Source organism: Diabrotica virgifera, chromosome 4 (assembly GCF_917563875.1).
Source record: "Diabrotica virgifera virgifera chromosome 4, PGI_DIABVI_V3a".
Taxonomy (NCBI): Eukaryota; Metazoa; Arthropoda; class Insecta; order Coleoptera; family Chrysomelidae; genus Diabrotica; species Diabrotica virgifera.
Genome location: NC_065446.1, coordinates 11,356,137 through 11,381,963, shown reverse-complemented (window position 1 = coordinate 11,381,963; position 25,827 = coordinate 11,356,137). Strand labels below are relative to the sequence as shown.

The 25,827-nt window shown below is 32.5% G+C and overlaps 2 protein-coding genes across 3 annotated transcripts in view; both read left to right on the top strand.

The window, feature by feature from the left end:
* Positions 1-25,827, top strand: part of LOC114334942 (glucose transporter GlcP-like) — a 281,124-nt gene that overhangs the window by 42,358 nt on the left and 212,939 nt on the right. Inside the window, exon 2 of one of the 2 annotated variants that reach the window (XR_007697658.1) lies at positions 3,825-5,833. Coding sequence is in view for 1 of the 2 variants with exons in the window: in XM_028285078.2 (XP_028140879.2) it covers positions 3,825-5,170 (1,346 nt within the window). In the remaining variant the exon portion in view is untranslated. Of the gene's footprint in view, positions 1-3,824; positions 7,530-25,827 lie in introns of those variants that run through there. The other variant, XM_028285078.2, reaches the window with a different exon arrangement.
* On the top strand, positions 15,266-17,104 carry LOC126883458 (THAP domain-containing protein 2-like). The gene is made up of 2 exons (XM_050649019.1): positions 15,266-15,441; positions 16,341-17,104. The coding sequence occupies exon 2, from the start codon at positions 16,341-16,343 to the stop codon at positions 16,659-16,661; it is 321 nt and encodes a 106-aa protein (XP_050504976.1). The 5' UTR covers positions 15,266-15,441; the 3' UTR covers positions 16,662-17,104.

The following is a 25,827-nucleotide window of genomic DNA, read 5'->3' as shown; positions in this document are numbered from 1 at the left end:
GTGGACGGAGAGATGCTACACCACCTAAGCTACGCAGACGATATAGTCCTGATTGCAGACGATTTGGGACAAATAAAGAAAATGTTGGAAGAACTTGGTACGGCATGTCATAAAATAGGCTTAAAAATGAATATAACAAAAACAAAATTTGTTTTGATTCAATTCGAGTCTCTTGCCATGTGATGTTTCGGAATTTATTCCTTGTCAAGGAGGATTTACCATAACCAAACGAAGAAGAAGTGCAAACATCAAAATATTTGCACCCGAGTATGGTTAGACTGTCCTCTAATGGGGAATGATAAAAATTTTTCATTCATTTCATCATTTCCCGTTAGAGGACAGTCTAACCTTACTCCGGTGCAAATGTTTTAATATTTGCACTTCTTCTTCGTTTCGTTATGGTCCAATTCAGTCTATTTGCAAAGCTTCTTTGACAAGGAATAGATTCCGAAACATCAGGTGTCAGAGGATCGCAAGAGACTCGAATTGAATCAAAACGAAACAATTATTTTCTTTGTTGTTCTTTTTGTCTAGCGGTGGGCCTGTGAAGTTTCATTTGAGTTTAGCAATTTTTGTTGTGATATCCTCAACTTTTGTTTTTAATCTTACCCAGTCGTTTCTCTTTTTACCTGATAGTCGAATACCTAGCATTGCTCTTTCCGTTTCCCTTTCCTTCATGGCATTTATACGTCATAATGGGAAGGATGCACTGGTTGAACACTCTGCTCCTCAGATGTCGAAGTATTTTGCGGTTCTTAAGTATCCAAGTATTTTTACCAAATCCTGCCCATGCCAGACTTATTCTTCTAGATATTTCCGCACTTTCGCACAAAATGTGTCGCAAGGACACATCCGTAATACTCTGGGATAATTAGCAAAATACAAGGAAAAGTTATTTACCAGCAATTTAATTGCTGCAATCAAATCTTAGGATTGTATATATTAACAATATAGGTATGCAAAGTCCGCAGACAGTGTGCTACTTTTTTATAAACAAAATGGCGCCCGAAAATCGTGTTTTTTTCAATATTTGCTTTATAACTCCAAAGATTTTAACTTTACACCAAAAACACTCAAATAAATTTTCACCCTAATTAAATTTTGCATAGAGATATGTTTTTCTCGATTTACTTCGACGAAAATCTTCCCCGGAAATGCGGGCTTTTCCAACAAAATCTTTAATTTTCAACTTAACTAAAATTTTAGATAAGTAATTGTTTATAAATAATTAAATAACTTGGTAGTAGCTCTATTTGTATAGATTATAATTCCAGAAGGCGATGTAAATTGAATGAACAGTTTAGCAACAATTGAATTGTTATTTAAAAATTTACTGTCGCTATGATAACCACAATAATTATGATACATAAGAATAGCTATGATTTTTGTATAAAAAGACACTGTACCTATCTAAAGTACTTTACAGAATTAAAATTAGACTATTTAAGCGGCCTCAGGAATAGTTTAAAATTTTAAACCATTTTTTGGCTTATAAACAAATAGAATATCTCAGAAAATATTAAATTAAATTAAATCATGAAAACGGTATTGGAAAAAAAGCGGCAGGACGCTTCTTTTAAAAGAAAGAACGTTTAATTGTGATGAGTGGTTCCTGAGATCCAACCGGTTAAAATTCAAGTTCAAACAATAGGATCATAATTTTCAAACCATCACCTTTTTATTTTTATCCTCTTTCTTCACACCAATTTTTATATCTTTAAAATAATCATAAAATATAATATTATAATAATAACTATCAATATTACGAGTGAAAATTGACAAAAATAGCAAAATTCCAATCAAAAACTAGGTTGGAAAAAATGTAATCTCAAAGTTCAAAATCGGTATACGTTAAAAAAATGCATTTTCTCGGCTTCCCATGGAGCAATTTTCTTCATTCTTTTTTTGTTCCCAAGTAAATCGAGCAGAACCATCTAACTAATGCATTATTAAATGTCAAAGTTGCTTTTGTTTTGTTATAATAAATTAATTTATTTATTATAACAAAATTTTTAATTTGTTTATATAAAGATTGTTCAAATAATTATACAGCGTTCAAATGAGAATATTTGTGTTTTTAACGTTAAAAGGTACACTTCTAGTAAGTTTATCTAAAGAAAGACTACAACTGGAAAAAATATGTAGTTTTCTTTTCTTATAAAAAATTAATCTATTATAACAAAACAAAAGCAAGTTTGACATTTAATAATGCGTTAGTTAGATAGCTCTACTCGAGTTACTAGGGAACAAATAAAGAATGAAGAAAATTGCTCCATGGGAAGCCGAGAAAATGCATTTTTTTTAACGTATACCGATTTTGAACTTTGAGATTACATTTTCTCCAACCTGATTTTTGATTGGAATTTTGCTATTTTTGGCAATTTTCTCTCGTAATATCGAGAGTTTTTATTATAATAATATATGTTATGATTAGTTTAAAGATATTAAAATTGGTGTGAACAAAGAGGATAAAAATAAAAAGATGATGGTTTGAAAATTATGATCCTATTATTTATATCTTTTCCGTAAATGCCGGTCAACTTTGACCGATTGTATCTCAGGAACCGGTCAACACATTTAAACGTTTTTTCTTTTAAAAGAAGCGTTCTGCCACTTTTTTTTCTAATACCGTTTTCAAGATTTAATTTAATTTAATATTTCGCGAGATATTGTATTTGTTTTTAAGCCAAAAAATTGTTTATAATTTTAAAATATTCCTAGGGCCGTTTAAATAGTCCAATTTCAATTTTGTAAAGTAAGTTAGATTAGAACAGTGTCTTTTTATACAAAAATTATAGTTATTCTTATGTATTATATATATTGTGGTTATTATAGTAACCGTAAATTTTTAATTTACAATTCAATTGTTGCTAAACTGTTTATTCAATTTCCATCGGCTTCTGTAGTCATAATCTATACGAAAAGAGCTTTTATGCTACCGAAGTATTTAATTATTGATAAACAATGACTTATCTAAAATTTTAGTTGAAAATTATAGATTTTGTTGGAAAACCGCCATTTTCCGGGGAAAATGTTTGTCGAAGTAAATCGGGAAAAACACGTTTCTATGCAGAATTTAATTACGGTGAATTTTTATTTGAGTGTTTTTGGTGTAAAGTTAAAATCTTTGGAGTTATAGAGCAGAAATTGAAATAAACACGATTTTCGGGCGCCATTTTGTTTATAAAAAAAGTAGCACACTATCTGCGGACTTTGCATACCTACTTTATTAATATATACAATCATAAGGTTCGATTCCAGCAATAAAATTGCTGGTAAATAACTTTTCCCAAAAATGGCCTGTTCTCCGATAATCTTCCCAGACTATAAGGCACCTTATGACTCTCCATAAGCATTGATTATTAACTGTGTAGGTAGTTATTAATCAATGCCACAAGGTACGTGGGTTACTTAATTGACAATATCTTTTTACATTAAGGACGTTGAGTAGTAACAGTACTAGTCACCGTCCTTAACGTAAAGACATATTATTGTTAACTTTAGAAACCTACGTGCCTTGTGGGGAGTCATATGATGCCAAAGGCCATATCATTACGGATTTATATTCATCACTTAGATTTTTCAATAATGCCATTGTATTATGTTTTGTTTGTTAACATTTAAAGGGCTTCCAGCCAAGTATTTTTGGTAGCTCAGCATGTGATCTGGCTGTAACAGCAATGATGAATGATGATGGTCTACTTAGGTCGTTCTTTTTATAATAGATGTGGCGCTTTGAGGATTTTTTTAAATAAATATACGTTTTATAAAAGACTATTTCATTAAAATTATTTTTTGTAATTAATTATTATTTTTATTTTTAGCTGATCTGCTCAACGTTACCACGGGCCTCTCAATGGTTTGGCCATCAGCAGTGCTCGAAATGCTACATTCCACTGACCCCGAGGTAAATCCTTTGCCAGAACCACTTAAACCTATGGAACTTTCAATAATGATGGCATCATCAGGAGTGGCATCTTTAATAAGTTTCTTCGTGATGGCGAAAATTTCAGATCGAATAGGAAGAAGACTCAGCATGAGATACCTAGGAATTGTATACGCCGGAACATTTGTCGCGATGGGATATGGAAGACGTGTATATGTTTATGTTATAACGTTTTTTATAAATGGGCTTGCAGCTGCTGGAATCTTTATAAACGTATCTATATACACCGGGGAAATTTCTGATGACCGAAATAGGGCTTTGATAGGTTGCTTATTCGGTCTTATGACTCCTGTTGGAAACTTCTTGGGCTATTCTTTTGCTGCCATTTTAAATAGCGTAAAGTTGTTTAGCCTTATCTGCACAATACCCGCAATAGTACACGTTGTATTAACGTTTTTTATAGTTGAATCGCCTACATTTCTAGTAGGAAAGAACAAAAAGGACGAAGCTATATTAGTAATAAAGAAGCTTAGACATTATACTAATATCAGTGATGCTGAGAAGGAATATGAAAACATTGTAAACTTTAATTCTAGTTCTAATAAGGAACAAAAAACAATATCAGATCTTGTTCATAATCCAATATCGCGAAGAGCGTTATTGTTGGGATTTACATTATTAAGCGCACAACAATTCACTGGTACTAACACAATTATAAATTATGTAGTCCCAATCTTTAACGAAGCAGGAGCTTCCTTATCCGGTACCGTAATAAGTATTTTGCTCGGTTTGGCTCAAATGGTGGTAACAATTGTAGCCACATCAACTGTACACAAATTTGGACGAAGACCACTGCTCCTACTATCTTCTTGTATGTGCACAGTATTGCTGTTTTGTTTAACATTTTACTTTTATATAAAAGACGTAAATGTATCCATTATAGATAATATCCGTTGGTTACCAATAGTCTGCGTGATAACGTTCTTCGTGGGTTATGGTTTAGGGTTAGCTCCGATACCAGTCGTTTTAGTAGGAGAGTTATTCCGCAATGAAATTAGAGCTGTGGCTTTAGCAGTAGTTGTCGTTGCTCAATGTACACTAACAATTATTATTAGTTTCGGTTTTCCAATAGTCTCAGAGTCCTTAGGAATTTATACTTGCTTTTTGGTATTTAGTATTGGAACTCTTGTTTGTTTGGTTTTGATATACCGGTACGTACCCGAAACTAGAGGCAAAAGTTTTCAAGAGATTCAGGATATTCTTAGTGGACTCGTTAAGTCGTGATTGCACAGAGTAAAAAAATTTAAAATTTTGTAACTTTAAATAACTGTAAAAAGCAATATCCCAGAGGACGGTAGTTCTCGCCAGTGGCGTACACCTCCCTATATGCAACACTATATATACTGTCAACCAGACCGAATTGAAAAATGGGCCAAATCCCATCTTAAAGCTTAGTAGTAGACCAGCCAGTATAGTCATTCATCTAGAGTGGTCTAAGGCTGTGAATTTTAGGGCCCTCTGCATTTGGAGTCCGTTTTTCGTTCTCGTCTCCAAAATTCCACAAAAATTTCTGATGATCGAAATAGGGCTTTTAATAGGTTACTTATTCGGTCTGACGACTCCTGTTGGAAACCTTTTTGGCTATTCGTTTGCTGCCTTCGTAAATAGTGTAAAGGTGTTTAGTCTTATCTGCACAATACCCGCAATATTACACGTTCTGTTCACTTGTTTTATTGTTGAATCGCCTACATTACTAGTAGGAAAGAACAGAAAGGACAGAGCTATACAGGGTGTTAAAATTCTGTCCATTGCGAATTTCTAGAACTGGTCATAGGCGTCCGTTTTGGGTATGGCAACGGATATTTTATCGCATAACTTTTTCGCCTTCAACTTTTAAGCACTTTTGATACTGGATTATTAAATTGTAAGCTATTCTAGTACTAAAAGGTACTCTTACTTTAAGTCGGTAGGACACACCGTTTTCTAGAAAAATCAATTTGAAAGTTTTTAGTTTTGGGAATTTGAAAAAAAAATTAAAAAAATTAAAAAAAAAACGATGTATTTTACCAACTTAAAGCAAGAATAACTTTTAGTACTCTAATATCTCATGATTATCTATAATCTGAATAATCTAGTGTCAAAAATACTTAATAATTAAAGACAATAAATTTATGCTATGAAATAACAGTTGACCTATCCAAAACGGACGCCTATGACCGGTACTAGAAACTCGCCATTAATGAAATTGATTGATCCCTGGAATATAAATAAATGTACCAGCTTTCATCTTTCTAAATAGTTTTTTTTTTAATCTTTTTTTTGAAATTCAAAGAACGAAAAATACGGTGTATCCTATCGACTTAAAGTACCGTTTAGTAATAGAATACCTCACAATTTAATAATTCAGACTCAAAAATGCTTAAAAACTAACGACAAAAAAGTTAGCCGATAAAATAACCGTTGCCCTACCCAAAACGGACGCCTATGGCGAGTACTAGAAATTCGCAATGGATGGAATCGATTCATTTCTGGAAAGTAAATATGCATACCAATTTTCGTTTTTCTAAATAGAGGCGTTCTGGAGGTATTTAAGAAAAACTAATTACATGATGCTATTTTCGAAGAGGTCTAGTTCCCTTAGCCCGACCGCACATCAAAGAAACATGAAACGTAAATTACGTTTCATGGAAATAAACCACTGCTAAACAAATATACGTCCGGCCATTTATGAAACTCTCCGAAAATCAAAAAATATGTCATGAGCATGAATCACACTTATTTCATTGGTAGGCGGACTTTGAGATTTGTTTAGCAGTGTTTTAGTTTCATGAAACATGTTTTTCGTTTCATGTTTCATGTTTTTCGTTTCATGTTTCTTTGGTGTGCGGCTTGGCTAAGGCAGGCCGCACATCAAAGAAACATGAAACGTAAATTACGTTTCATGGAAATAAAACACCGCTAAACAAATATACGCCGGACATTTATGAAACTCTCCGAAAATAAAAATGTGTCATGAGCATGAATCACACTCGTTTCATTGGTAGGCGGACTTTGAGATTTGTTTAGCAGTGTTTTCTTTTCATGAAACATGTTTCACGTTTCATGTTTTATGTTTCATGTTTTTCGTTTCATGTTTCTTTGGTGTGCAGCTTGACTTAGGAAGCATTTTCGGACTAGGTGAATTGGGATAAATTGTCTTAAAATTATCTGAGGAATCTCCTTTCTTCGTTTGTCGGTAGAGTTTCTGGACACCCTATATTAGTAATAAAGAATCTTACGACATTATACTAATGTCGGTGATGCTGAGAAGGAACATGAAAACATTGTAAAAAAAATTTGTAGGATCATTTTTTGGTTAGAATGGCCCAAAAAATACAAAAAAATGTTTTGTTTTGCGAGAAATCGCTGTTACGTGATTCCTCAACTTCTTGGTTTATAACAATCTTATCGACATCCGGATCAACTGTTACCCAAAAAATTCGTGTTCTACAGGTAAAAATACATAAAAAAAACTTGGGTAAGTCCATCTGAATACAGGAAGCCGTTGTACCCCCCCTGGCGACAGGACTAAGTAGAAATCTGTCGTGTGTAAAATATTTAAGTTTATTGTATTAATTATTTAAAATATATTTTTAAAATTAAACTGGGTGTTACCTATTAATTATCAAATATGAATAAAAATCTAATAATATTTTAACCTGCTGAATTCAAATTGATAACTTTATTTTGCGCCGGAAATGACGAGAATTTATTATAAACAATTTAATTGTTTAAGTTATTATAATTCGTAAGTTAACAAATATAAATAATCTTTACAAAATGCCTTTTGTTCTTAAAAAAATCTACAAAATAATGTTTGGTAAACCTTGACCAATAATTAGAAACAGATGCTACAAAAACATTGCAAAATTACAGAATTTAGTCGATTTTTCACTTGTAAGTCGGCTGAATTTTGAGTATTATAACTTTATAATGACCCAAATTAATAAAAAAAAACTACAAGCTGTAAAACTAAACCTTAATCTAAATATTATATATACAAAGTTATAACAATAAACGAAATTTTTTTATTAAAAACTGCATAATGTAATTTGTTTATATAGAGAATTTAATATAATTTTTATAAATATGTACCTATACAGAAATAATAAACTTATTTCTTTGATGCCTGAAAACGGATGATCGTTTTGGCGTAATTGGTCAGTCTCAGAGACACTAGTGGACAAGCTTTTCCATAACCCTGGATGACAGCAATTACATGACCCAGACACTGACCATTCAATTGTGGCAATTTGTTATATATTTGTTAAAGGAACTTGAATAAAGTATCATTTGTGGTACTTAATGTCTTTAAAAAGTGGGAAATTTTATACTATATTTTCAGGTTTTCCAAATAAAAGCACTGTGCGTGTTCAAAACCTAGTCAGGAAATAAAATTCAGACATAAAATATTTACTGAAAAACAGGAGTATTTTTTACTAAATTAATTCACTTGTTCACTTTTATTTCAAACAAAATAGAAATTTGAAAAGTTGAGTCCTTTATGTTTTCTACTCCGGTGAACATTGTTCGAATTGGCGCTTATTGTGTCTCTACTTGGGACAGCCGAAATGGCCGTAGAATGTAGAAGAATGCCATAGTTGCGAAATTTGAGAAAGTGGTTTGGCTGCACCACTAATGAACTCTTAAGGTCAGCTGTATACAAGGTTATGATACCCTCAAAAATTTCCAATCTCCGATAGCAGTGGCAAAAGAAGAAAAAGAAGGGAGACTTATATCCCCACGGCTGATTTTGGCAGTATTATGATAAAAATATTTACAAGTAAGGGGTAATACCATATTACTACGACAACCAGAGATAAAGCCACGCTCATGAATAAACCTGTCTCTCTCTCTTCTACGCCTACGTCACTGAGCCACAAACGCCAGGCCAAATGTTCGATTTTTAACTTGGGTTTGTTATTTTTATGCAGTTTGCGAAAGTTTTCGGAAAGCATAAAGCTATATTTTCGGGACAAAATTCTTAAATATAATTAGAAATAGTCATTAGTGCCCTTTCAGCATAGTATTATTGTTGGTGTTAAATCTTTGCGACTACTCTTTCTAGATTTAAAAAAAATTTCAACATCAATTATATACTTTAAATCAAGATTTCTTAGAAGGACTATTCTCAGTAATATGTTCGATTGGAAGTTTACATGATCATCCGTCTCCTTTGCAATTTAAATACCGTCTTCGTAATTTTATTATGGGTCGGAACTACGAAGTTATTTCACTCTCAGCTAATGTAAGTAACCTACCAGAAACAACAAACATGTCGCTTCAAAACATGAAAGCAGGAAGCTCTTTGAATCGTGATTCTTACAACAATGACGTAGTAGATTCAGTGATGATAACCGAACCACTCTTTAGTCAATTAAATCTTCCAGTAACTTCAGAAAATGAAAACCATCAAACAGATTTTGAAATGGAAGAGTTGTATCATGATGGAATAGAAAGTTTAGCTGGTTTCATAGCTTTCAAGCTACGACATGAAGAGAGTTTGGGCAGTTCTACAAATAGTAACACTTCTTCCTCGTGGGTAAATCATCTCTCAGAAGGGGGTTTGGTGAAGTCTTCAGAATATTACTTACGAACTATCGTGAACTAGAAAATATTTTTTGCCAATTCAATGAGGACACTATTAAAGTTGGCATCAAAAATCTTTATTGGAAAAATCAGTTCATGTTAAAATATCTGGTGATGTGAAAAAACTATTTTTTTGATGTCGGATGTATTTTCGAATACGAGTTTTTAACCAAAAGGTAAAAGAAAAATCTAAAATACAAAAAAATTACAAAAATCGTTAAATAAAATGAATCGAATGTAATATTCTTTTTTTTTTTTGTTTTTTTGTTGTTTTTCTTGTTTTGTTTTTTTTTGGGCTTGAGAGATGTGCTCTTTTTGTAGTCGGCATACAGCTGAGCGGGAAAAGAACTAATCTCAGGGGATGAACTTTGCTTGGAGAGTCTTAGGACTTTGCACCTCCTTAAACCATCCCAAGACCGCTGGGTACTCCCAACATTGATTGGGGGTGTGTAATCTTTGATTGCACCCTTCTCGTGGTGGCCCTAATGAAACTAAACTTAGCGGATCTAGACTGCATAGATAGTTGATAAACAATCCCTGCAGTAATATGCAGATAGATAAGGTTATTCCTGGAGAATAGGATAGTAATATCAACTCTAGTTAAAGCAACCATCAAAACAAGAGTAGGTGGAGGCTGTCCACAAGGAGGAGTTCTGTCACCTCTACTTTGAGCAACCTTGGTAGATGATCTCAAAAATCTCTCCACAGAAGACTTTTTTGTCTAGGATACACTGACGATATATCAATCGTCATCAGGGGCAGGTTTGCCCAGCTGGTGTCTGGGAGAATGTAAGCAGCCCCAAATATAGTTGACGACCGGTGTAAATAAGAGAGACTGATAGTCAATGCTCAGAAAACAAATCGCCAACTGCACCCAAAGGACAGCACTAGACGGCTTAAAACTACTGGTGCTGGGAGGAACAGAGATTTCATTTGCCAAAAAAACAAAATACCTTGGGGTTTATACTGATCATAGGTGAAAATGGAATACTCACATTGTGAAAACCTCACAAAAAGTTACTGTCCTTGGGAAAATGTAGAAGAATGTGCGGTGAGAATTGGGGCTTATTGGACCTTTTAAAAAGGGCCAGACTAAAGAATGTAATCTAGAATTAGAGGACCACAATAGATCTGAAAATGTAGCAGTGGAATAGGCTAAATGGCCACCTATTTAAATCCATCTAAATCTATCTACTTAATTTTGTTTTTGTAATTTTTTCTACAATCTTGTTAAAAATGCAAATTTAGCACTCCATACGAGCGTTAAAAATGCTTCTTTAAGGCACTAGTGCTTTAAAATTTTTATGGCACTGCAGTTCGTATTGACTGTACACTCAATTTTGATGTAATGTTAAAAAAATATAAAAATGGAATGTCAGTCAAGTTCAAGTAAAAGTTTTTGTAGATATTGTCCTGTAGTTACGTTTGTAGAAAAAATATTGTATGATATGCGTGTTAAAAAGTACATTTTTCAGGCACTGATGTGAATTGCAGAACTCGCTTCGCTCATTCTGCAAACTTTCACATGCGTGCCTTAAACGTGTACTTTTAACACTTATATCATAAATAAATATTAATACTTTTTTGAAACTTTAGTTTTTTCATTACTTGTTAATAAACTATCTTTTATTTGACGCGGTTTATTTAAAGTTTTTTCCATGTCAAAAAACCTCTTAAATTTTTGCAGTGAAAAAACTATTACGTTTTTTAGTACAGTACCTACATAATATATTGTATTATTTTACTGGTATGATTGTAATAATTAATCAAAGTATAAATTAAACAGTGTAACAAAACAGGCGAGCGGCAATTTCAGTTATCTAATAACACGAGAATGTATAAAACCGTATAAAACTCTATGCTTTCCCATAAGTCTCCGTACAAGTTTGTCGGGCGCTGACGTCATGTGCGCTCCGGTTAAAAGTTGTTTTCGAAGTGGCTTTATCTCTGGTTGTCGTAGTATCATAGGTAATACTGTCCGACAAATTTGTAAGGGTATTCCAATTGTCGTACGCACAAAAGTTTAGAAACCTCTATATTTACGAAACGCCCTCTCCCAAAAATTTTCAGTATTAAAAAAGTTGTCCGACTCGACATGAATAACTGATTAAACGAAGTCTTATGAAGGAGATAATCATAATTTTTATAAGTGCAATCGTAGTCCCAAGGTCTATTAATATGTTTTATAAACTTTCGAATATTGTTTTATTATTTTTTAGCTAATTTTTTTTGTGGTATTTTATCTCTTTCTAGAACGCTTATAATTACTTTTAGAAGTATTTTGATGGTTACTGTGTTATTCAAGAATCCAACGCCTTTCAGGAATTCATTCGGCGTAACCATATTTTTATAGTATATCTAACAGCTAATATATTATAACATCGTGCACGTGTATTAAAATTCATAGGCATATTTAAAATAATTTAGATATATTTTGCAAATTGAAAGCTATTTTTTAACGTGCACGTGCACACTTACAACTAAAACGTCCTTGAAATTTGTTCTGAAGCGTCTTGCGGCATTTTTATAATTAACTAATTAGTTTAGAAATAAGCCACAATTAAATTGAAAAAAATAATTTCATTAACGTCTCGATGCCCAAATCGGGTGTCGTTGTCAAAATACAAAATACTACTAAATTAAACAAAAATATTGTTGCTTAGTAAAAAATTATTCTAATAATTTATTTAATATGACTCATTTATATCGGCAATTCAGACATATATTATACATTTTAAAGTAGAAGACTGTAAAATAATATTGCCAATATTTATGAGTTGCGTTTCTGGGACGATTTTACTGAAAGATAGTTCATTCAATAAAAAAGAGACAATAAAATTTACAATGGAAAAGGAATATAATAAATAACACCCTACCTTTCCTCGATGTTTAAGGGCCAATTTCTCATATCGAGTTCAACTCCAGTTTAACCTGAACTTCCAGTAAACGTCAGTTTAAAGTCAAAATCGTCTTTCTCAATTCGCACGTTCAACCGATGGCAGTTTAAACTTGAACGATGCTTGAACGGTGGAATTCGGCCGTTCAATGATTTCAGAACTCAGTTCAGATGATTTCATGGACTACGCATGCGTTGTATTAACACGAAACGCTGTCATAATATAAATATATCCTATTTTATTATATTAAGCCTAACGATAAACGATAACATTATTTTTGTTTTTATAATATTTATTTATAATTATTAAAATGACTATTTGACTATAAATACTTAAATTTAACAAACTGAAGAGTCTCAGATGCAGAATCCACCAATTTAATAAAAACTAAAATGGTACATAGTAATTTAAACCTGAGATTTTTCGCGTTGAAAGTTCTTACTGGTACATCCTTAATCTGCGTCTTTTTCAATTAATAAGACATTATTATCATATTTAATAAAAGATGCGTATATACACCATTCTCCAAAAATATTACTAACTAATTGAGCCATACATAATTGTTTAAAAAAAAATTATTCGTGCTTTATTGTTAAACTAAGTATTTATTTTATTGTTTTCATTATATTATTTATTCTACGTATCATATTTACTAAAACATAACTGTGTATTTACAATTAAAAAAACGTATGAATCTATACTTGGCGGGGATTAGTACTAACTTTTTCAGCCAAACTTTTGCCCATCTCTGAAAATGTCTTATTAAATTCATTTGCAATATCAGAGGGCTCAGTCAACATATCTCCCATTTGGTTTTTAAGACTCTCAATAGGTAGTTTTCCTTTTTTTGGTCCACTTAAATCTTGTACTACACTCCATAATTCTTTATTGTTACTTGAACTTCCTAGGATCTTATTTTTATAAAAATTCCGTTTTGTTTTGTCGATAAGTGAATGCAGTTTATTTCTATATGTTTTATATTTTTGTAATAAATCGTGATCATTTGGATGAAGCCTTGTTAGTTGATATCGTCTGTATTTTTCACTAGTGGATTTTACTAGAGCTTGTGTAATCCATGGTGTAATTTTTGTGTGTTTTTTTCTATATTTCTTGTTTTATAATAAGTACATTTGGCAATATTTTGTTGTATAATTGTTATTAATTGATCTGTTGCTAAATCTGGATTGTTGTATTTCAGAATACAGTCCCATGTTTGTTTAGATGTATTATCCACAAGTTTCTTGTAGTTGATGCCTTTAGTATAATATTGGTTTTTCTTTTTATTAATTTTTTTACTGAAGACGATTTGTAACGCTATTGCAAAGTGATCTGTTATATCAGTTTCTTTTACTAGAGGAATAATATTATCTAAATCTAAACTATTAATTTTTGATTTTATAAATATATGATCTAAGCAAGCTTTTATTCGAGTTGGGTTATTTATGGTGGATATAATTCCGTACTCGTTTAGGGTACTTATATATTCTATGGTATCATTATTTAAATCTAATAGATCAATATTGATATCAGCGGCGGCTAGTGGCCTAAAAAAGTGGTGAAGATGGGGAAAGTATGCCGAACCCAAAATAAATTTCGGTATATGTACTTATACTTATGACGCGCCCAAATCTCATTAAAAATTCTTTAAAAAATGTTTCGAGTTTAGGGTCCTAAAAACTTGAAAACTTTATGGCACTTATATTAGATAGAGACGAGGATGAAGAGATGCTTAAGCAAAAAAGCAGTATGTATTAGATAGATTAATAAAACTGACTTAATTAATTTTTATAAATCAAGTCGAGTCTTCGATCGTTTATGGAAGCAAATCTATCAATGATATCCTCGTAGAAAGCATGCTTGTGCATAAGTTTATTTAATAGTTCTCTATGAGTGCGATAACGGTCAAACTAAAAATTTTTAGCCTTTTTAAGCACGAAAAACTTCTTTCTACAGGTACGGTATTCAATGGAATTGTCAGAATTAAACAAAACAAATTATAGGCTTCTGTAACAATGTCTTTAATTGGTTGTAATTTTATAACCAATTCTTGCAAATTACTATTTTCTAAATTTCCGTCAGCATAAAAAAGGCAGAGCTCTCTTTTAAGTCTTTGAATTTTAGTAAATTTCTTGCCAAAAACTCAAAATAAATTTTGAAAGCGTCGGAAGGAATGATCAAACTGTATGACCCAAACTTTGTTGTATCTGCTAAGCTTACGAATTTTAATTCATCACAATCCTGAAAATGTACATCCATTTCCATTAAAATATGATCATATATTAAATAAAAAAAGTAATGCTCTGTATTGGGTAGAATTTGCATTCGTGCTCATACCATCATCACACCTAGATCTTTTCAAAGTATTAATGACGGTCATTGTGCTTGCTTCGTCAAAAATTGAATTAAAACATTATTCGCTTCTTTTATCACAGATTAATTGACGAATCCTTTTTATCTAGTTTAAACAAAAATGAATATATATAGGGACGTTTTTTGTTTTTGAAGAACATCATATAAAATATCTGTTATAATATGAAAAATGTCGCTAAAAACTGTTACTAAAAATGTAAACTCTAAATCATTTAAATTTCCTAAAAAGCCTTTAGCCAGCTGAATTCATTTGCGGTCTTCCATCTTCCAAAAAAAAAACGAATACTGCCCATCATACGCATCCAACTAAAACTTTACTAATAGGTGAATACGGCGGATTTATTTTTAAATTCATCTGCACTTGCTAATCTGGGTACTACCAGTGCCGATATGATGACGTCACGTTGCCATGAAAACCTTTGATGCTTGTGCAGCTGACAAACGAAATTTCATCCACGCCTTCATCTACTTTGCTCGAGCATAGCCACCTTTACTTTACAAGCCATGAAGTTGAAACTTGGCAACATCTAAGCGTAGACCGGTTAATTCTGACAGTTCTCATTTATTTTTAAATGTTTTTAAATAATATTCACTGTATTTACAGAAAAACTCAAACATTTTACAATATTTCGTGCTCCAAATTATAAAGAATATTAAAAGGTATGTATTAAGATGATTTTAGTTCAATATAATATATTTTTATATAATATATTTTATAGTATAATATATTTTTATATAAACTTACGTGCATATAGAAATGCGTCCACTTAAAATTTTTGTCATTTTTGATGTCTTATATTTACTAAACCTGTTGGCCGATTCAAGTGATTTTTTTAATATGTTATAGCCTGATTCTTTATCAATGCCGCTGTAATAATATTGTTGCTAAGCAGTTAATTTTTTATTGTATAACGGGCATTTATAAAATAGTGAAATTAAAACTCAACTATAGCCTCAGGTTTTCTTAACATTCTGTTTTTTATTCATTCGCTTATGTTGGATAATAAAAAAAAGTTAGCTACTTTAACAACTAGATAATATGTCTTTTATCAATACAGGGTGTTTCTAAATAAGTGCGACAAACTTTAAAGGGAAAGTAACAAAATGCAAAATTTTGACCCCTGTCAAAATTTTCAATGTATTTTAAATGTAATCATTTTTTTCGAATCTTGAAAAATCTAATAAGTATTTTTGAAAAATTTAAACACAGAATGAAAGATTACTTTATCACCGAGGGCCGAAAGTCCCTTAGAATGAATATTCCATAGGGTGATGCGAACTTTGAGAAAAAAAAGACAGTTTAATTCGTACACCCGGTATATATACAATGAAAATTTACTTATTTAGCAACAATATTATTACAGGGGTATTGTTAAAGAATCAGGCTATAACATATTAAAAAATCAATTTAAATCGGCCAACAGGTTCGGGAAATACGAGACATCAAAAATGACCAAATTTTTGAGTGGGCTGATTTCTATGCACGCAAGTTTATATAAATTTCTTTAAGTTTGGTATTTTACATACGGCATACCTACTTATAATTTTTGTTTTTGTAGATGCCAAGCCGTTGCTGTGTGCCAGAGTGCAAAAGCAATTACGATAGCAGTCTTAAAAAGAATGAACAACCAGAAAGCACTTTTTTATTTCCAAAGGATCCAAAGCTGCGAGAACTTTGGTTACAGTGTATCCACAGGAAAAATTTTGTTATTGGAACATCAGCGGTAGTATGTGCCAAACATTTTTATTCTGATGACATCGAGAGAGTTAGAGAATGGGTAGATAAGGAAGGCAACAAACATGTAGAGAAATTAACGAATCCTAAGTTAAAACCTTCTGCAGTTCCTCGCATTTTTCCAATTCAGGATGTTTCTAAATAAGTGCGAAAAACTTTAAAGGGAAAGGAACAAAATGCAAAATTTTGACGCCTGTCAAAATTTTCAGTGTATTTTAAATGCAATCATTTTTTTCGAATTCTGAGAAAACTAATAAGTATTTTTGAAAAATTTAAACGCTGAATGAAAGATTACTTTATTACCGAGGGCCGAAAGTCCCTTAGAATGAATGAAAGGTTGTTTTTGAATGACATATTTGAAACTAAAAATCACACTAAATTTTCTTAATTTTTCGCCCCTGTAACTTATTAAAATAAACATAGAAGTTTTCAGGGACTTTCGGCCCTCGGTCCTAACGTAATCTTTCATTCTGCGTTTAAATTTTTGAAAAATACTCATTAGTTTTCTTAGGATTCGAAAAAAATTAATCCCATGTATATTCTTGTTATTGGTTTTTTTTTTGTATAATAAACGTTACTTACAAGGAAGTACTTTTAATTTTATTTTGTACAAACTTCTAATTAATAATATTTTCTTGTTCGACTCAAAAAATACTATAAATTTTACCAGAATTTCTACTTTAAAATTGTGTTTTCAAAAGCGGTAGTCCGAAAGTCGGACTACGCACGTCATCAATTGCGATGTTGCCTTTTTCTCTTCATGGCTTGTAAAGTAAAGGTGGCTATGGCTCGAGTCATAGAAGTCAAATGACACAGGTCAAGATCTGACCGTCAAGGACCTACAGTTTTAATTTTTGGATTACATATTGAAATTATTTTTTAATTTTTGGATTAATTAAAATAGAATAGGTTTATAATTAATTTCAGTATTTATATATGTATAATAATGCTACTTATATTTTTTTATTTTTTTGTCTCAATTTAATTATGTTCGCCTTCACCTACTTCACCTGGCCGGTCGCCGCTGATTGATATCTCCAACAAAAAGGCAGTAACTTTCAGAGTTAATAGTATTATTATGTAAGAAATGTTGTAAATTATTAATAAATTCAGAAATACGCGGGTTATAATTTTCCTTAGAGGGTGATCTATAAAAAGCAAGAACCATAATTGTATTGCTATTATCAATAATTAATTTTATTTTTAAAATGTTTGTTGGTCCTAGTTTTACGATATCATATTTGAAAGAATATTTGCAATTTATTTAATAAGTAGTAAGACCCTATAACTTAAATAGTAGAACCTAAAAGAAAACGTTTGAGCACTGTGCTGTCACTTTTCAGTGGCACATGCGTCTACAGTGGCGCATCAAACTTTCCACTTATGGACGGGATACATAAATTAAAAAATACCCTCCCTCATTACCAGAACTTAATTTTTTTCATTTTTTTAAGTTCTATGTAATTAAGACATAAGATTCATCGTAATTTTAACCCACCACCCCCTTCTCCCTGTCCCCACCATCAAAAACTTTATTTTTCGATTTTATTTTTTTTGGTGGGATGCAATCAATTTTAAAATTTAAAAAAATTCACACGCATAGTTAAGGCTTTTATAAAACACGTCTATTTTTTATAGACCTGTAGGTTGAGTGTGCATAACCTCAAAAAAAATTTAAAATTTTATTTTTGGAAAAGGTATATAACTTTTTTTTGGGGATAGTTGCAGATCTAATTTTTTCTTATTCTTGTGTATTTTATCAAACACTATATCTCTAATTTTTTTAAGATTTTTCTGTAACGCTAGTCACTTTCAAAAATCCAAAAAACTGTTTTTTAAGGGGGTTTTGGGGGGTTTGAACGTGTTTTTCTGATTTTTAAATATTCTAAAGGACTTAGTTGCTTCAAGTTACATATAACCTATAAAAACAAAATTGATTTGATATATTATGAAGTCTATAAAATAGGGAAAATCCCCCAAAACCCCCCAAAAAACAGTTTTTCGGATATTTGAAGGTGGCGAACCTTACGGAAAAATCTGAAAAAAATTAAAAATATAGTGTTTGATAAAACACACAAGATTAAGAAAAAAGTAGACCTGCAGCTATTCCTCAAAAAAAGTTATGCGCTTTTTTGAAAAAAAAAATTTCTTTTAATTTTTTGAGGTTATGTACACTCTACCTATGGGTGTATAAAAATAGGCATGTTTTATAAAAGCCTCAGCTATGCGTGTGAATTTTTTAAAATTTTAAAATTGATTGCATCCCACCAAAAAAAAATAAAAACGAAAAATGAATTTTTTGTTGGTGGGGGCAGGGGGAAGGGGGTGGTGGGTTAAAATTACGCTGAATCCTATGTGTTAATCACATAGAACTTAAAAAAATAAAAAACATTAAATTCTGTTAGTAAGGGAGGGTAACTTTTAATTTATTTATCCCGTCCATAAGTAGAAAGTTTGATGCGCCACTGTCAACGCATGTGCCACTGAAAAGTGACGGCACAGTATTCAAACGTTTTCTTTTAGGTTCTACTATTTAAGTTATAGGGTCCCATCGTGCCTAAAATGATTAAGAAATTTCACCTATAGCGGCTCTTAGTCTATTACTCCGGTCAAAGAATACATATCTCTCACAAGAACCGACACGGACGGCGATTCTTTTGTTGTTAGCATGTACTTAATTTTAGTATCGAGTTGGCAAGTGTACACGCGAGTACACTGAGAAAAGTCTCGCACATTTCTGACGTGTATCAATAAAATTTTAGTTGCACTGAGAGAAAGGTTGCATGCAGGGCCGGCTTTTGTTGACATTCTTAATATGGTGGAATTATTTTTGATTTACAAAAGGTTGCAAATACAACACAAAGTAATGGTGAGAATTATATTGATTAAAACCATGGATAAAATACCTTTTTTATCCTGATTTTAGCATTGAAAGACCAATAATAAAATATATTATAGTGGCGTGACATTCACTAATTATTCTTTTTGGCTTATATTGATACAACGATACAAAATATAATTTGTTGTTTTCACCAATTTTGAAAAAGTGTGAACAAGTTGGTGAGAATTTGAACGACTTGGTGTGACCTAAAGGCCCCGTCTCACCATCAAATAATTGACAGTTATTTGATCAAACTTGACAGTCAAACTTGACTAGTGACACAAACTATACATACTAACTGTCACTTTGTGTCACTAACTGTCAAGTTTGATCAAATAACTGTCAATTATTTGATGGTGAGACGGGGCCTTAATAGGCTGTCTGTCCGTCCGACCGCGAATATAACTCCTTCAGTCACTATACCAGGTAGAATGAAGGCCGCGTCCCACCATCATATAATTTGATCAAACTGGTTTGAGCAAACTGAAAGTGACAGTTAGTGACGTCACATCCTGAGTGTTCATTGTGGATAATGATGAAAAATTTTAATTTTAAATAAAGTACAAACAAGTTAAACAACTCAATACAAAAAATTTGATTAAACTAGATTGATAGTGAGAGCACAGATTTTTAGAATTTCAAAAAAACTGCAATTGTGACGTCACTTTGACGTACTTCCGGAGTTTGCTCAAACTGTTTGATCAAATTATTTGATGGTGAGACGCAGCCTTGACAAATGAGGTGTCAAATGAAAGCTTATAATCCATGGATGGTACTCAAGGTGAGACATTTGACCTAGACTGTCTGTCCGTCCGACCGGAAATGTAACTACTCCGTCACTATACCAGGCAGAATCACAAATGAGGTGTCGAATGAAAGCTCATAATACATGGATGGTACTAAAGGTGGGAAATTTGACCTAGGACTTCCGGTTTTAGAAATGCGACCGGAAGTACTCTTTTAAAGTCACCGCAATAGCACAAGTGATATATTATTCGACGCGCATTCTAAAGACGAGAACAAATATATACTTCTGGTTTCATGACTGTCTGTCCGTCCGACCGCGAATACAACTCCTCAGTTACTAATACAGATAGAATGACAAATGAGGTGTCGAATGAAAGCTTATAACCCAAAGATGGTATTAGAGGTGAGAAATTTGACATCGGACTTCGGTTTTAGAGTTACAACCGTAGGTACTGCTTTAAAGTCACTCAAAATATGATATGAATGTAAAACAAGATGACAAAATTAGTAAAATCGTAGATCAATCGACGCAAAGTTACACGAAGAGTTCCAATATCGACTTCCAGTTCTACTTTCGATTACTTTGGGTGAAAACCTAGGACCAATTACTTGTTTGTCGAGGTATTTCCTAATTCATTATTTCGTAAAATAATCGAAAAATAACAGCCGTTGTAACCGTCACGGAATCCAATTCTTTTTGGATGACAAATGTTCGTGATCAACAACAAGAAACTGTATGTTAAAATCGAATGTCAATATTTTCAATTTTTATTGTCTTGGAAACCAGCCAAAACATTCCGTACATTCCAGCCAAAACCAGCCAGTACATTCTTTAAAGTCGAATATCGGGGTAAATAAATAAAAAACTAATAAGTATTGTACTATTTTATTTCTATAAATATAAAGATGTAATAACTGAAAAAATATATATAGTATACAATAAAAACTAATAAACAAAGGCCTTTGATAATGTTAGATGGGACAAACTATGGAACATATTGACGACAATGGGTGTACCTAAACACTTGACTCACCTTATTAGCAAACTGTACCAAGATAACCTGGCATATATTCGAATGGACGGATACCTGTCTGACAAATGCACTTTGGAGAAGGGAGTACGCCAAGGATGCGTTTTATCTCCCTTATTATTTAACATCTATTCGGAGTTCATAATGCGCAGAGTCTTGGATGGTTGGGAGGGAGGAGTAAACCTAGGTGGTGTTAAGATATCTAACTTGCGTTTCGCAGACGACACTACACTTCTAGCCTCTACTCCAGAAGAAATTACTGAATTATTAAAAAAACTCGGGGTAGAAAGTGCTAAATTTGGACTCATGGTTAACTACAACAAAACCAAAATCATGGTTATTGATCGCCAACAACAGTTTCCTGAAACCCAAACTATTGCGGGATGCGAGGTAGTCTCATCTATGATATATCTTGGAGCTCTAGTTAACAACACAGGCAGTTATGAACCCGAAATTAGAAGACGCATTCAACTAGCAAGAGCAGCAATGAGTGAACTAAACGGGGTCTGGCGTGATCGTCACATTACTATACAAACAAAAAGAGACTCGTTTCAACTCTGCTCTTTTCCATATTTTACTATGCATGCGAGACATGAACAGTCAAAGAATCAGATAGACGACGTATAGACGCCTTTGAAATGTGGACATGGAGACGCCTGCTTCGAATTCCATGCCCAAGTAGCAATTTGTCGACGCGACAACGTTGTCTACCGCGTGGCAACGTTTTGTTACAACGTTGTTATTGCCTAGAAGACGACCCAATTCTGCACTAATTTGGTGGACGATTTTTGAGTTGTCTTGACGTTGCCTAGGCAACCTTAAGCGTTGCATAAGACAACTGAAGCGACTATAAAAAGTGCCTGCGTGCAATGGTTGCTCAAAGAGTCGGACTGGTTATGTTTTTTTACCTATATAAAAAGTAAACTATTTTGACATCATATCAGGTATTTAAATTTATATAAATACATAAATAAGGACTTAAACAAAATTACCTGATGTGAAATTTATAAACGCATCTCAGATTACCGTCAAATATGGATATTCCACCTTTAAAAAACACACGCGCTCATTTTTATCACCTTTTTAACAAAAAATATGTAAATTTAAAAAATCTAATTTTAATATAAAAGCCAGAATTTATGTTAAAGATGTTTTGTATAAATTTAATGTATTGATGGTGCTTTTAAAGGTATTAGAAAATGCCTGCATTTTTTATATTTTGTGTTTTTATTTTCTTTACATCCAAAAAAAACAAAATGGTGCATTAAACAACATTACTAATATTACTTAAAATATACCTTATTACCAACCATAGACGGATGAGACAACCGAGAAGTCCAATCGCCGACCAAACACGGCCTGGACCGACTATCCCAACCACTTTAGAACGCACCCTCTTATTGGGTGACAGAGGTCATGTGACCAGTGCAATTGAAGTGCATCATTCTCCTTAACAGCGTTGCCACATTTAGTAGATATCTACTGTTTTGGTATATTTTTGATATTATTTAAAAAATTCTAGTAGGCAATGTTTTTTATTAGATGTTTGGTATATTTCAATATTTTGTTATCACTAAAATAAAATTTGCTTTTTAATAGTATTCACCCCATTTCTAAATTAATTTTCAGAAATTTTGTTACAATTTCCCAATGTCATTACCGAAAATAAGATTCAGGACGTAGATGATGATAATAGATGGACAGAGAAATGAAACTGGTAAATACCAGATCTAAATAAGGAAATCTTCATATAATTAGTAAAATTTAATAAAAAATTTTGGTCCTGGTAAAAGGTATATTATTTTAAAAAGCCCTATAGGGCTACAAACATCGAACAAAACGTTTTCGCTCTAAAAAGAGCATCATCAGTGTTGCAAGAACATGGTGAGCCAACCAAAAAATACGAAGGTCAAAGCCTTTCAAAAATGGACTAAAAGTCACATCAGTTGCCTGTCAGCTCTTGTAACATAACGACCTAATTTGTTACCTTTGACCCACTTACAACGTGTGGGAGTCATATGTTATCCTAGGGCCGTATCCTTAGGGATTATATCCATCCTTTGGAATTTGCTATGTTAGCATTTTGATGTGACTTTTAGTCCATTTTTGAAAGGCTTTGACCTTCGTATTTTTTGGTTGGCTCACCATGTTCTTGCAACACTGATGATGCTCTTTTTAGAGCGAAAACGTTTTGTTCGATGTTTGTAGCCCTATAGGGCTTTTTAAAATAATATACCTTTTACCAGGACCAAAATTTTTTATTAAATTTTACTTGTAATTAATGGTATACAGCCAGCTACAGGAAATTCTTCCCTGTGGATCTTCATATAATTGGTTTGGAGAATTTTCAAAATGATTGCAACGCTCGGTTTCATAATCATGTCAACTTTAAAGTGAACTTTACTTAAGTGCACTTTACATCAACAATAAATTGAACAATAAATTGACCAAGTTATTCAAGGCCAAATTTGACGTGTTCTCAAAGCACAATTTGACATCCATATTTGTTCGTTATTAACTTGACGTCAATAAATTCGTGAATTTCTTGAAAGCAAAATTTTCTTGTCCTCAAAAAAATTGAAGGAACTTGGAATAAATGTTGTAAAAATGTCAATATTTTCAGTAGTACCAATGCAATGATTTTTTTATTAGAAGCTTTTGAATGTCGTTAGTTTCTTTGTTTGAGTAAAGTGTTTGATTTGAAACAGAATAGAATAGAACAGATTAATAAAATAGAGAGATAGATTAGAATAGATATATAGTATAGAATAAACTTGAAATAGAATAGAGTAGAATATAATAGAATAGATGTAATATATATGTAGATACTTACTAATAAAGTATTTGATTTAAAACAGAATAGAGTAGAATGTAACAGATTAAATGAAATATATAGATAGATTAGAATATATATATAGTATAGAATAAAGTAAAATATAATATAATAGGTGAAATGATTGTGAAAAGCAATAGTTTTAAGTACCTACTATCGGTATTACAGAGTAATGGAGAAATAGATGGAGATGCATGCAGTAGAATTAGGGCTGGATGGATGAAGTGGAAAGAAGCGAGTGGTGTGTTGTGTGACAGAAAAATTCCAATGAAGCTGAAGGGAAAATTCTATAAAACAGCCATAAGACCGGCTATGATGCACGGAACTGAATGTTGGGCAGTGAGAAAGAAAGCGGAACAACGAATGCATGTGGTGGAAATGAGAATGCTTAGATGGATGAGTGGAGTGACAAAGAAGGATAAAATTAGAAATGAGTATATTAGGGGAAGTCTAGGTGTGGCACCAATTGATGCCAAAATGAGAGAGCATAGGTTAAGATGGTTTGGTGATGTTCAACATCGAGACGTTAATCACCCAATACGAAGAATAGCTGAAGTGCAGATTCCTGGAAGGAGTAGGAGAGGAAGACCAAAGAAGACGATAAGGCAGGACATGTTGGTAAAGGGGATTAACATTGATATGACTCAAGATAGAATTGTGTGGAGAAATGCAATTAGGGAAGCCGACACTGCATAGGGATAAGGCAAAGAGAATGATGATGATGATAATAGGTGTAATGTGTAGATACTTATATAGAATAGGTTTGAAATAGAGTAGAATATAATAGAATAAAGAGACTATATACATCCCTAATAGCACAAGGATGTCCTTCACGGACTTTAGGGAGGTCCGTTTTCGTCCAAGGAACGTCCTATTTTGGTCCAAATGTCATGCTACCGAATGTCCGTTGGACGTCCACTTAAGGTCCGAGGGGACGTTCAGTGAACGTCAATTGGACCTTCATAGGACGTCCCAGTTTGGTCCAATGTCTTGCTGCCGAACGTCCATCTAACGTCCTGAGAGGACCTCCGGTGGACGTCTAGCATCGATATTTAGACCTGTGGAGAATGTATGGTGGGAAATAAAAAATAAATTTTTAAGGAACTTATATTACATCTTATATTAAATTACAATTATTGGATATTACATTATTTACATTAAATTACAATACACTTCTCCAAGAAATTAACGCACCACCTTAAAAATAGGGCATTTTTGATGTCTCGAATTTTCTAAACCTGTTGTCCCATCTGAGTGATTTTTTTATAATATAGCCTAGGCTATAGGTTACATCCTTAAGCTTGTCATGCACTGGGAGCTATACTGTAATATATGTATATTATATCATATCGCTCTCTATAGTAATGAGTGAGCCTGCAGACAGGGAACTAATGGTTCCGTATGTGCAGGCTCACTCATTACTCATTACTATAGAGAGCGATGTGATATAATATATATTACAGTATAGCTCCCCGTGCATGACAAGCATAAGGCAGTAACCTATAGCCTCAGGCTATATTATTATAAAAAAATCACTTAGATGGGACAACAGGTTTAGGAAATTCGAGACATCAAAAATGCCCTATTTTTAAGGTGGTGCGTAATGCACTGTATATATAGGTAAACTTATATACAGGCTGTAACAAAAATAAAATTTTTGTGTTTATTTAGTTGGCTATCTATTATAGTGTACAATCATCTAGAACAGTGGTTCTCAATCTTTTTGAGTCATGTACCACAAAATACTTTTTAATATTTTTGGTACCACCTAACTGAAATAACTACCTATCTAGATAGGTAATCTAATTAACTGTAATAC

Excerpts from the sequence above, each read along its gene's own strand:
- LOC126883458 (XM_050649019.1), top strand. The coding sequence starts at position 16,341 with ATGCCAAGCCGTTGCTGTGTGCCAGAGTGCAAAAGCAATTACGATAGC.